Source organism: Trichosurus vulpecula, chromosome 7, assembly GCF_011100635.1.
Source record: "Trichosurus vulpecula isolate mTriVul1 chromosome 7, mTriVul1.pri, whole genome shotgun sequence".
Taxonomy (NCBI): Eukaryota; Metazoa; Chordata; class Mammalia; order Diprotodontia; family Phalangeridae; genus Trichosurus; species Trichosurus vulpecula.
Genome location: NC_050579.1, coordinates 56,703,747 through 56,716,098, shown reverse-complemented (window position 1 = coordinate 56,716,098; position 12,352 = coordinate 56,703,747). Strand labels below are relative to the sequence as shown.

Here is a 12,352-nt window from a genome sequence, read left to right as displayed (position 1 = left end):
GTGCTCAAATGTTTGTTTATTGAGAGAGAGTAGTGTGCTGAGGCCCTTGGGGTGAGATAAAAAAATAATAGAAGAACCTTGTCCTTTTACTTGAGTTTATCTTTTTGGAAAAATAACGTTACAAGAAAACACAGGAATATAATCTTGTTTAGGCAATGTTATACCTTAATAAAAATTCACCTTGGTCTCCTGAAAAGGGTGAAGGAAACCATTCTGGACCTTGGTAGAAGCACAATCACTAATGATTGTTTAAGCAAACCCTTATTTTTCAGACGGGCTTAACAGGTTTCTTGCAGGCCACAGGCACACCTCCAGTGGCTTTCTCTTTGTTCTTTTTGGAAATGAGACCCCTGGTACTTTGGTTCTGTGGAAAGAATTTGAAAGTAATCTCTCCTCATTAGGGATAACAGCATACACCCTGCTCAATTTGACGTTGAGTGGTAATGTGTGAAGCAGGCACCTGGAATGTGAAGAGTGAAAGGACCGGGCCTCATTCTCTCTGTGTGTGTCTCCTTTGTAGGATGTTGAACACCAGCAGTTTACTCTGTGACTGCCAGCTGAGATGGCTGCTGCAGTGGCTAGTGGACAGTCACTTAGAACAGGCAGTGAATGTGAGTTGTGCTCACCCTGACTGGCTAGCTGGGCAGAGCATCCTCAACGTGGATCCCAAAGACTTTGTCTGCGGTTTGTACATTTCATGCAATGTCTAAAGTCCAAAGAGATCATGACCATGATTCTCCAGAAATGTGTTCTTACCTGTCTGAAGTGTGTGGTCTGGGATCTGCCACTTACTTGGAGCTTTGAACTTTAGTATTATACCTTTTCATATTTAGAGAATTTTCCTTTACAGCAAATTGGTTTTGGAAGTGGAATAACTTTGTTTTATACTCAGATGATGTGAAACTTCCAGGCAGATTGACATATTTTGCAAATTACTAGTTTCTTTATCATTTTAAGTTCCTTTTTCTTGTCATTTTTCCCCTAGCAACCTTCACCTCCCACCCCCCCACCCCCACCCCCCAGCTATCTATAGCCACTCTTAACTTAAAAATACTCGTGGTGTTTGTGAGACAGCTCTGCCCCATATAATATCTTCAAATAACTTTTTTTAGTGCCAGCTATTCCTTATGAAATAGAATAAGAGTTTACTCCCCATTTTATATATGAGGAAATTAGCACAGATGGTTAAAGATTGCTTAGATTTGTATAGTAAATGGTGAGACTAGCTTAGGATGTTGGGCTAAAGTTGTTTACCCCTCTGTCTAGTAGCTGATGGTGATTAGGAAGGTAATGGAAAGGCCATCTAGGAAGCAGGATTAAGGTTTGAAGACTCAAATACATTACAACACTTGGAAGGTACATTTAACTGTCCTTTGCCCATTTGGTTTCTAGTTTAAATTTATTGATTGTTTGAAAAAAACAAATCAGTGAATTTAGCTCCTGTTGCTTTTTTCCACAGATGATTTTCCTAAGCCCCAGATAAGGACACACCCAGAGACCACGATTGCTTTAAAAGGAGTCAATGTGACTCTTACGTGCACTGCAGTGAGCAGCAGTGACTCACCAATGTCAACTGCATGGAGAAAAGACAGCGAAATCTTGTATGATGCAGACATCGAGAATTTTGCTCGCTATCGGCAGCAGGGTGGAGAAGCCTTGGAATACACTACTGTTTTACATCTTTTCAATGTGAATTTCACAGATGAAGGAAAATACCAGTGCATTGTTACTAATCACTTTGGTTCTAATTATTCTCAGAAAGCTCGACTAACTGTGAATGGTAAGAAAACATTTCCCTTGATATCTTTTAAGTTTGAGAAAGGTTAATCACTTTATTCTTTTGATTTTATTCATTTGACCAAGAAAATTATACTCCTCCTGACGTGTGGGAGGACATCACTGCACCATGGTAGGGTCTGTGAGTGGGCAGCTTCCCTAATTGAGCCAGCTTGCCCATTCACTGTTCTTTGGGGGTCTGTAACTTTGAAGGAGTTTGGCAAAAGGGCAATATGATAATGTATATTTCTGTAGCGCTTTCCTCACAGCGCTGTGGGTTCTATAGGTAGTGCACTGTCCTTCTTTCACAAATGAAATGGAGACTCTCAAGGCTAGTAAATGGCAGAGCCGGGGTTCGAACCCCCAAATCTTTTGAATCCAAGAATGCTGCTCTTTCCTTTAGGCCAAGTTGCCTCCCATAGGAGCCTGGCTGCTTCCGCCCTGAGAAGTACTTGGGTGTGTCATTCCTGTCTGGTAAGATGAGTTAGGATTATTGAGATTCATTCACAGGATAGGCAAGGAAATGTGTTTGCCTTTTGCAGGCTACAAATTGTTTGGCTCCCCCCACCGCTGATGGCCTTCCTGCATCACCTCATGACCGTAGCATTTCTGTGCCAAACAGAATCCGTGGGGGCAAGAGCAGGACTTGTTGGGTCTTGTTTTCTTCATGTTCTAGGACAGTGTGGAAGGTGGACAGAAACTTTCATCTCTGATCTCTTTTGCAGCTTTATAGGTGTTAGCGAGGAAAACACTCACTTTGTAGGTGAAAACATAACAATGAAGTGACAATACCTCATTCTAAGTGGCTTGAAATATATGCATGCACGTACACGTATACACATATACACACATATGTGCACGTATATACAAATGTGTGTATTGCATTTATATAAACACATATACAGACATATGTATACATGCACACACATTTTTGGACATTCTGCTTTCCCTTCCGTTAGTGAGGGTAGGCAGTTGCTTTTAGAAGTTATTGCAAAGACTTGAGTTCTGGTGCTGCCGGGGTAGAAGGTTGGGCCTGGAGTCAGGAAGACCTGAATTCAAATCTAGCCACAGACACTGACTAGCTCTGTGACCCTGGACAAGTCACTTAACCTCTGTCAGTCGCAGTTCCCACAACTGTCAAATGCAAATAACAGCCGGGAGGATCAGATGAGATATTTGTACTTCGCACAGATCCTGGGACACAGTAGGTACCACATAAATGCTTATTCTCTTCCTTTTCCCCTTCCTTGAATGGAAGAACGAACAGGACCTTATTATGAACTTAGTAATCAGTCAGCAACCATTGGTGACGTGCCTGCCTGTGGGCCAGGCACCATATTAAGGGCTGGGGAAATGAAAGTTAGAAACAGCCTCTGCCATCAGGCGGCTCACAGTGGATTGGGGAGACAGAGTAAGGAGTTTTTAGCTGAGTCATGAAGGAAGTTGAAGGACCAGGGAGAGTGTTTTGGGTGCGGTAGGCAGCGCAGAGTCACGGAGGGGTGGGAGATCTGGGGGGCTGGAGGGGAGTAAGGTGCTGGAAATCCACACTGGGGATTGAGATAGTACCTGCTCTCAAGGAGCTCACATTCTGACGGAGAGAGACTGCAGCCAGAGGGGGAATGGAAAGGCAGCTGGCGGTGACACGGAGGGGTAGCAACAGCTCGTGAGAAGGGCCCAGTCCTTCAGAGCAGTCGGGAGACAGCCAATGCAGGTGACAGGTAATCCAGGGTAGCTGGAGGGTCAAGGAGAGAAGAGGCTGGTGAACAGCCACATCTCCAGGGTTGTTCTAATTGATAGAACCACAATTGTTTTTGAATTTGAACCATCGAACCATGCCAGGGGTTTTGGTGGCAAGAACTCTTCTGGGTATTTTGTAGCTGAGACTATTGCTGGCAGGCAGAGCCACATCTCCTCTGGTTACTCCCTGGAAGGTTGTGGCAGAATCGGGCTGTCTTCAGGGCCAGAGGCCAGGGTGAGGCAAGGTGCTGCCACTTACCAGGTTCTTGGGAATGGAGTGGTTCCCTCCCCCACTGGCCTTGTTCACACTGCCTCCCGTCTCTCCTTCAGGCTGCCTCTGTCTCTCCAGAAGCACAAGACTTTGTGAGGAGCTAGTGTTTGGTAGTCAGGATGCTAGTTTTTCTCGTGCATTCATATTCTTCATCTCATTCTTGCTATGACCTTTTTTGATACAGAGCTACCATCATTTTTGAAAACCCCAATGGACCTGACTATCCGTACTGGAGCCATGGCCAGACTGGAATGTGCTGCAGAGGGTCACCCTGCACCTCAGATTTCCTGGCAGAAAGATGGTGGCACAGACTTTCCTGCAGCACGAGAAAGACGCATGCATGTTATGCCTGAGGATGATGTCTTCTTTATTGCCAATGTGAAGATAGAAGACATGGGAATATATAGCTGCATGGCACAAAATATTGCAGGCGGCCTCTCAGCAAATGCCACCTTAACTGTGTTAGGTGAGCTGCTTTTCCTTTCCCATGGCTCACAGTATTTGACTGAAGCCTCTTGACTCAGGAGCTACCCCCTGGTCTTGTGGGAAAGGAACCTCCTAAGTGAGGTATCTTCATTCTAAGCAGGCCTGGGAGCCTGAGTCTCCTGCTCCTTCTGGAGGAATGTTGTGTTGAAATAAAATTGGGTGGGTCTTATAGTCTGGTGGAGAGGTTGTGATAGAAAAATTAAGTAGCAGTCCTGTTCTCTCATGGTAGAACTAATCCTTCTGCTCTTGGCACTTATACGTGTGCTTTGTCCAGCTTTAGATGTATTCGTTGACTTTCTGATGGTTTTCCATGGTAATGTTGGGGTTTGAGATAGTATTGCACCAAAGAGCTTAAATAATATTAGAAAAATATTCGTCTTCCTAATTTATTAAAGACAGGTGCAAGTCAGGTTGCCTAACTTAAAATGTTGTTCTTTTTTCCCTTCTAGAAACACCTTCTTTTATTAGACCTCTGGAGGACAGAACTGTAACTCGAGGTGAGACAGCTGTCTTGCAGTGCATTGCTGGAGGAAGTCCAACTCCTCGCCTCAACTGGACAAAAGATGATGGTCCTCTGATGGTGACCGAAAGGCACTTCTTTGCAGCAGCCAATCAGCTTCTTATTATTGTAGATGCTGGGCTAGAAGATGCTGGGAAATATACATGTATCATGTCCAACACCTTGGGGACAGAACGTGGTCACATTTACTTAAACGTAATCTCTTCCTCCAATTGTGATTCCTCCCAAAGTAGCATTGGGCATGAAGATGATGGCTGGACCACTGTGGGGATTGTTATCATCGTGGTGGTGTGCTGCGTCGTGGGCACCTCTCTGGTTTGGGTCATTGTTATTTACCATATGAGAAGGAAGAATGAGGACTATAGTATCACCAATACAGGTGAGAGGGGTCTGCAGAGGCAGGGCTTGTTTTTTAGGTTTTACTAATTGCTGTGCAGGTGAATATTATTAGAAGGCATATAATAAATAAATAAACATAATAAGTGGGAAATAATTAAAAGAAGGAAGGCGCTGGAATTAAGAGGGTTTGGGGAAGGCCTCCTGTAGATGGCAGGATTTTAGCTGGGACTTTAGAGGAGTCTAAGGAGGGCAGTAATCAGCAGACAAGGGAGAGCATTCTGGGCACGGGATAGCCGGATAAAATCCTGCAGCCAAGAGATGTGGTAGGATTGTGGGTATCCCTGGGTGGCAGTTCACTTGGCTAATGATCATTTGATGTACCTTTGCATAGACTGTGCGTGCTCAGCGCTATTCTGAGTGTTGACTTGAAAGTTGCTTGTGTGCCTGTCTCTGCAGAAGAACTGAATCTGCCGGCCGACATCCCCAGCTACCTGTCTTCTCAGGGAACCCTGTCTGAACCACAGGAAGGTTACAGCAACTCTGAGGCTGGGAGTCACCAGCAGCTCATGCCGCCTGCAAGCGGATACATACATAAAGGCCCGGAAGGTAATTGCACCTGCTTAGGTATCATTCTAGCCTGCGTTGAACCTGACTGGTACACATTTTCTTCACTACACAAAAGAGATGTGTTTGGAAAAAGTTGGTTTTAAAACATTTTTGTGAAGTGTGTCATATTTTCTTGCATCATTTCAAGGATAGAGTCCTAAGGGAAAACATCTGGTTATAAAGAAAATAAGAATCATGGATTTGAGTTCAAAGGGACCTTTGAGTTCACCAGTCCAGCATCCTCATTGTACAGACTGAGAAGGAGGAAGTGCCTTGCCCAGGGTTTCAGGGGTAGTGAGCAGCAGAACTGAGATTGGAACCCAGATCCTCTGACTTGTATCTGTATGATTGCTTTTAGACAGAAATCCTTGCCGGGCAGAGATCCCTGGGTCGTAGATTTAGAGCTGTCAGGTATCTCAAAGAACATCTAGCACAGCCCCTTGATTTTATAAAGGAGGGAACTGGGGCCCCCAGGAGGTTACCTGACTTACCCAAGATTAATTGTGAGAAGCAGGATTTGAATTCAGGTCTTTCTTGACTACAGAGCCATTGTTCTTTCTATAGTTCCATGCTGACTCTGGCAAAGAAAAGTCTTAATTGCCAGAAATAGGCAAAATATCTACTTGCAAGGGTTGGAATGAAGCATACCAAAGTATTATCCCAGGAAGGGGAAAATGTGTTAAAAAAAAATGCTAGTAACACAACCTGTTGAGATTGTGCCCCCATCCCAGATCCTTGCAGGTTTTCATCCAGAAGCTAGCATTGCCTATTTTGATATGAGGGTTCGATGAAATGAGCTCACAGCTCTTCAGTCCTTGCTTTGTTTTGTACAACTTTGTCCTGGGTTGTGATGCCGACTTTGTCTCAGCTCCTTTGATTTCATTATAATTTCCCAAAATCATGATTGAGCAGGAAGACTAGGGCTTGACTGCTTCACTACTTAAGTGAGGAATGTTTTGGTTTTCCCATGTTGTCATCAGGTGCCAGTGGCAGCCGGGTGATCTGCTCGGATTGTTATGACAATGCCAACATCTACTCCAGGACCAGAGAATATTGTCCATATACATATATCACTGAAGAGGATGGTCTGGATCAAACACTTTCTAGCCTCATGGTCCAGATGCCCCAGGAGGCTTGTTTGGCACATCCTTCCCCAGAAGCTGCGGCTGTGGACACCTTGATGTCCTCAGGAGACAGAGACATGTCAGGCTTCCTCACCAACCATGACAGGATGAATGAGAAGGCACTTGGTAAGGCTTATGTGATATTTTGTTTTCTTCTTTCAAGGGTTCCTTTTTTTGCCTTGAGTTTTTAACTTTGAACCTAATTTATAGCTTTGCCAGTTGGCCTTTTGCAAAATGAATTGGTTTGATGGAGTGTTTGGCTACTTTCATAATGCTGAATTTTATGCTATAAACTAGAACCAAAGATTTCTGTTTCTGTGGGACTGAGAGTAAAACTTTTTGGTGTTAACAAGATAACACTATTTAAAATTCACAGGGTATATTTTGTGCTTTTATTTTTAGTGGAATAGCAGTGAATCAAGTGTAAAAATTATAGTAAGAAGATTGAAAAATCCTTCCTTTTTTGGTAGTTTCATTGAAAAGAGTAAAAAGTTTCCACTCAGTTGGCTGTAGCAGTTTCTAGATACTATGAGATGAATATTAAGTATTTTTTTTTCATCTGCCAGTTTCCTGATTTCTTTTGTGGGATATGCCCAGGGCTGCTCTGATTTGGGGGTACACCACAGAGTTGTAGTTTTCGGCAGGGAGGCAGTAAGGCAGTAATTTTCCCGAGCACTGCCGGAGGAGAACACCTAATACCTTGTACATGGGCTCTGGGTAAATCTTTGTTGGATTACTGAGTGAGCGAATGAAGCCAGGCTCTGTACTTGGCCCCTGAAGAGCACCTTTAAAGGATACTTCCCCACCCAGTCAGCATGCTGGCCTCTTTTGCCAGCCCAGATCCTCTGGTGAAGGGCAGGGTGATTCTGGGCCAGGAGCAGCTGAGGAAGAGAAGATGGGGGAATATGCACATTGAATATCAGCAAAGTGTGTGGGGCTGCCCTGAGCATCGTGTCTCCTGAGAAAGTAGCCTGACCTGTAACTAAGCGTGTTCAATGATCAGACAAGAAGCATTTCCCCAGGCCTCTGTGTGTAAGAGACTAAAGGTTTTTTGCGGGGTTGAAATGGGATTCCTAAGTCAGAAAAGTGCCCTTGTTGAAATTATAGCCATCATTTGTCATTCCTGCCGCTGCGCAAGGAAAGAGATTAGCCAGGGCCCTGGGCGTTGCCTTTCTCCCCAGAAGAAGTGGATGTGAATAACACAAGTGGATACCACAACATCCGTGATTTCTCTTTCTTTATCTTTAGTTGCCTTTGTTCTTTTATCTTTCTAAATAAGGAAAGCAGCAAGTGAGAGTCCTGTGACTTTATTTGGCCATTCATAATTGTTCCGTAGGTCTTCTTCTTCTTGATGTACTCCGTTTTTGATTCTGAGTAGTTTTCACCGGTATCTGGCTTTCTAGTCCCAAACATATAGCATAGAGTTAATACAGCTTAGGGTTAAACAGTGTCCCAAGGGGGAAAAAAAGCACCTTACTTGTACATATCATTGCACTGTGAGTAGAGCCAAGTAGAGGAGAAATGTGATTGAACTCTGCCTGTCAAGAGACACCGTGGGGATAATCTTTTCAATACTAACTTTTTTTGTCAAGTGGACAGGGATAGGGAGGGCTGTGGGTGGTGCTTATCGTGGGTTTCTTGTCAGAAGGAATTGTTTATACCAAATCAGGGATTTATTCTCTATGGCATAACATTTTAAATTAATAAATCAGCACTGAATTCTGCAAGTGCTTGGGGGCTGTGGTCAATGTCACTTGGAGTCTAATGCTTTAGTTTTATAAGAGGAGTGCCAAAGTGAAAGGTCTTTAACTTCTGGTTTAGTTAGAGGAAGTGGGAGTAGAATGGGGTGCTAAAATTAGCCCCATAAGTAGTGTTTCTTTAATGTTTTAAGGTCAGTAATATACTTGCTGTGAATATATTTCCCTAGGAATATCTTTATTGAGGAATACTGAAAAGCCTCCTTAAGAAAATTTTGGTTTAAGAAAGGAAAAGGAAAAAATGTTATTAAAAATGAATTTTGATTTTGTATTGTCTTGTTTGCTGTTTTATTTTCAGAAACAGCACAGCGGCCATTGTGGGGCATAAACAAAGAGCTAGGACTCCCACAATCTCACTTTTCCCAGCAGCCAGTCCTTGAGTCACCACGACTTCTCCAAAGTGAGAGCCTGGCAGAAAGTGATGAGGAACATTCTGCTTCCCCCAGACCCTGTCACAGGCTGCAAGGCCGCACCTTTGACTTCAGCAGGACTCAGAACGTACAAGATGGCAGTGAAGCTACATGAAACACGCTCTACTCAGACTGTCATGTGGGTACACACTCCAATCCCCAACTGTGTAAGTACTACCTCAGAGCTCAGAGGAAACCTCAAGGTTCACCTTTGCTTTCCTGTCATGTTTACAAGTACAACTGAGTGGGCCAAGTGAACTGGTCACTGAAGAGGATGGAGGAGTCCAGCTCGCTCCTCTCTTAGGTCGCATCAGATCAAGAGAGGCCCAAGGACATGACTAGTACAACCATTTCTTCTGGGCCCAGTGGGACATGTGCAGGTTTGCAGTTGAAAGAGGTTGGAAGAATGAGATTGCTGCTTACTATCTGGAGAGAGCTTGGCTATTTTACTTGGTCTTCTGAGAAGTCCTTCTGAAAGTGTGTGTCAAGTTTTTCTGTAACCATAAGCCTACCTTCGAGCTGGTGCTTTCTTTTTCATGGTGACAAACGAGAATCACATCCTTGTTTTGGCAGACTGGTACCAAGTTTAGGGCTTTGCGTTTTAAGTTTCTGTCCCTGTCAGACCAGGACAGCAGTTGTAAATACATTTTCACTTATAAATATTTTTTGTATCCACTACATGTAAAATGTCAGCTTAATGTAAATATTTTTTTAATATGCCAAAATTGTATAATATTCTGTGTTATTTTGACAGCTGCTTAACAGACCAGAAATGGATTTTGTAGAACTTGGAAAGTTTAAAGAATTTGCATTGAAACCTTCTTACTGCTTAAGAAGTCTGTGTATGTAAGCAGGGTACCTCGTGAGAATTTATGCATAGATGGCCATCCTGGGGTAACTAACACTTTCTGGATTCTTTTCACTGGCAGAAATTCACCCTTTGTTTTCTTCTCTAGACAGATTGTCCTCAGTTATTCCCTTTCATTTTGTAAACCTCAGGTGGTACTGTGCTTCTGATCCAAAAAGGCTTGTCCTGTTCTACTAGTCATGTACATGTGGGGTTGAGGGAACAACCTGTTTGACCAAAGACATTCCTTCCAAAACAGACGGAGAATGATTTTTTTTAAAAACAAAAATGTACCACATACAGTTAAAACTTGATGCTAGATGAAGAGGGAAGTAGAATACAAAGAAGCTGTAGATGGAGAAGCTGTTGCTCTGTGAGGTCTTTGGCTCAGTGTTTGTGTAGATAATATTTGAGGCACATTAACTTTCCCCAGCAAATGATATTTCTGGTTACTAAAGATTTTTATTTGTAAGCTAACAACTTCAAGTGGGCAAAGAAAAGTAATGTTGCATATTTCTGTTTTCCTTATAGCTTCTAAGTCTCTTCTTAGGGTCAAATCCAGTACCTTTACCCGATTATGGTTTGAGCCATTTAAAGGGAGGTCAGTTACTAAGTATTGTACTAAAATTTTCTTGTTTAATGTACTTCTCAAGAAGATCTAGATTCTCACAAAGATTTCCATGCCGTCCACCACTAATTTCAGCTAAGTTTCATTGATTTATTTTTAATTCTTATGTTTCCCTTACCCCGGTAGCACTTTCTTGATTGGATAATACTGCCTTTCCCTTGTTATTTCTTTTCTTCCCTAACACAGACTACCAAGTGGACCCTTTCACTTAGAATCACCTCAAAAAATCTCTTCATTTATAACATTTTTGAAAGACAGGTCTGTTTCTTATCCCTCCCTTTCTTGTCCCTCTCTTGTCACAATATGAGCCAATTTGAAGGGCTCTCTTCCTGATCCAAGAAAGACCAACACTACGTGAAGAAAAGCAATTTTTACAGAACCACTTAGGTTAGAACGAGGTTTTGTGGTGCTCCTTGGATTAGCATCCCTGACTCTCTTCCTCTATGGCAGGAATGATAGCATGGTAATGAGCCTGAAAGAGTGTTCCTCATTAGCCAAAGTGATTGCACATGGCTTAGCCAGTGCTTATTTCTAGACTTTAACTTATTCTCTCACCACTGTCCCAAGAATTACCTACACTTCTCCAATCAGTGGTTCATTCCTACCCTTAGGAGGGCACCTTCTAATGGTCGTCCTAAAACATTTGCACTCTATTTCTAGGATTCTTAGGTCCCTTCAGTAACTTTTTTTTTTGGGTAAAGATTTTTATATTTTGTTGTTTTTTTCCAATTATATGTAAAAACAATTTTTAACATTCGTCTTTTAAAATTTTGAGTTCTAGGTTCTCTCCCTCCTTCCTCTTCCCCCTCCTTGAGAAGACAAGCAGTTTGATATAGATTATGCATGTGTAGTCATGCAAATTAGCCATGTTGTGAAAGAAAACAAAACACTGCCCCCACCCCCCCCCAGCCCCGCCCAAAAAAAGAAAACCAAAAAAAAATAAAGTTTTAGAAAAGTACACTTAGATCTCTGTTCAGATTCCATTGGTTCTTTTTCTGGAGGTGGAAAGCATTTTCCTTCAGAATTGTCTTGGATCATTGTAATATTGAGATTAGCCAAGTCATTCACAGCTGATCATTTTACAGTATTCCTGTTACCATGTACAATGTTCTCCTGGTTCTGCTCATTTCAATTTGCTTCAGTTCATGTAAGTCTTCCCCAGTTTTCCCCTTCAGTAACTTGGTGGATCTGGAGAAGGGGTAAAGCTAGCTCAGCTCTAAAAAGAAGTGAATTTGACTGGCTTAATGACTCAGTGCTTGCCCTAGAAGTAGGTATTACAGAGGCTTCGTTGTACATACATTTTTGGCCTAATGACAGTACTAATGCTCCAGTAGCAATTTAACCGCACAGTTTAAACAAATTTAGTGGCTCTTCAGTGTTTGTTCTAAGTAGTATAATGGCTACCTAATGCTAATATAACAGGCATCCTTGCTTGGCTCCTAGGCAAACTGAAGTGCTCAGGGTTGTACTTTTCTGATCACTGCCTTTCAGCAGGATAAGCAAGTGTTCCTAATTCATCCATTTTTATCTCTTGACTGATTGATACTTCACCTGAAAAAAGTAAGCATTATTTTCCTAGCTACACAAGGGCTACCATATAACATAGGCTTTTAAGCCTAGCTGAATTATTTCCTGTTACAAATCTGTTTTCTCAATCTCATTCCCTAACAACTCAAACTTCTGTAAGATAGAAGGTATTAGGAGGCCAATTAAATATATTTCTGCCCCTGGAGTGTTATCAGAATAGGTGATTAGCTTGAGCAAGATCAGTTGCTTCCATATATCACTTTGAAGATGAAAAGGAACCTCAGGATGTTAGCAGTTCAGGCTTTATTCCAATCTACTAGCAAT

General features: G+C 42.5%; 1 protein-coding gene across 1 annotated transcript in view; it reads left to right on the top strand.

Moving 5' to 3' along the window:
- The window catches only part of LRIG2 (leucine rich repeats and immunoglobulin like domains 2), a 37,992-nt gene extending 26,574 nt beyond the window's left edge, over positions 1-11,418 (top strand). Inside the window, exons 12-18 of the mRNA XM_036768523.1 lie at positions 521-684; positions 1,460-1,780; positions 3,969-4,250; positions 4,720-5,169; positions 5,586-5,735; positions 6,716-6,985; positions 8,915-11,418. Coding sequence (XP_036624418.1) covers positions 521-684; positions 1,460-1,780; positions 3,969-4,250; positions 4,720-5,169; positions 5,586-5,735; positions 6,716-6,985; positions 8,915-9,141 — 1,864 coding nt within the window. The 3' untranslated portion in view covers positions 9,142-11,418. The remainder of the gene's footprint in view (positions 1-520; positions 685-1,459; positions 1,781-3,968; positions 4,251-4,719; positions 5,170-5,585; positions 5,736-6,715; positions 6,986-8,914) is intronic.
- The last annotated feature ends 934 nt before the right edge of the window (positions 11,419-12,352 follow it).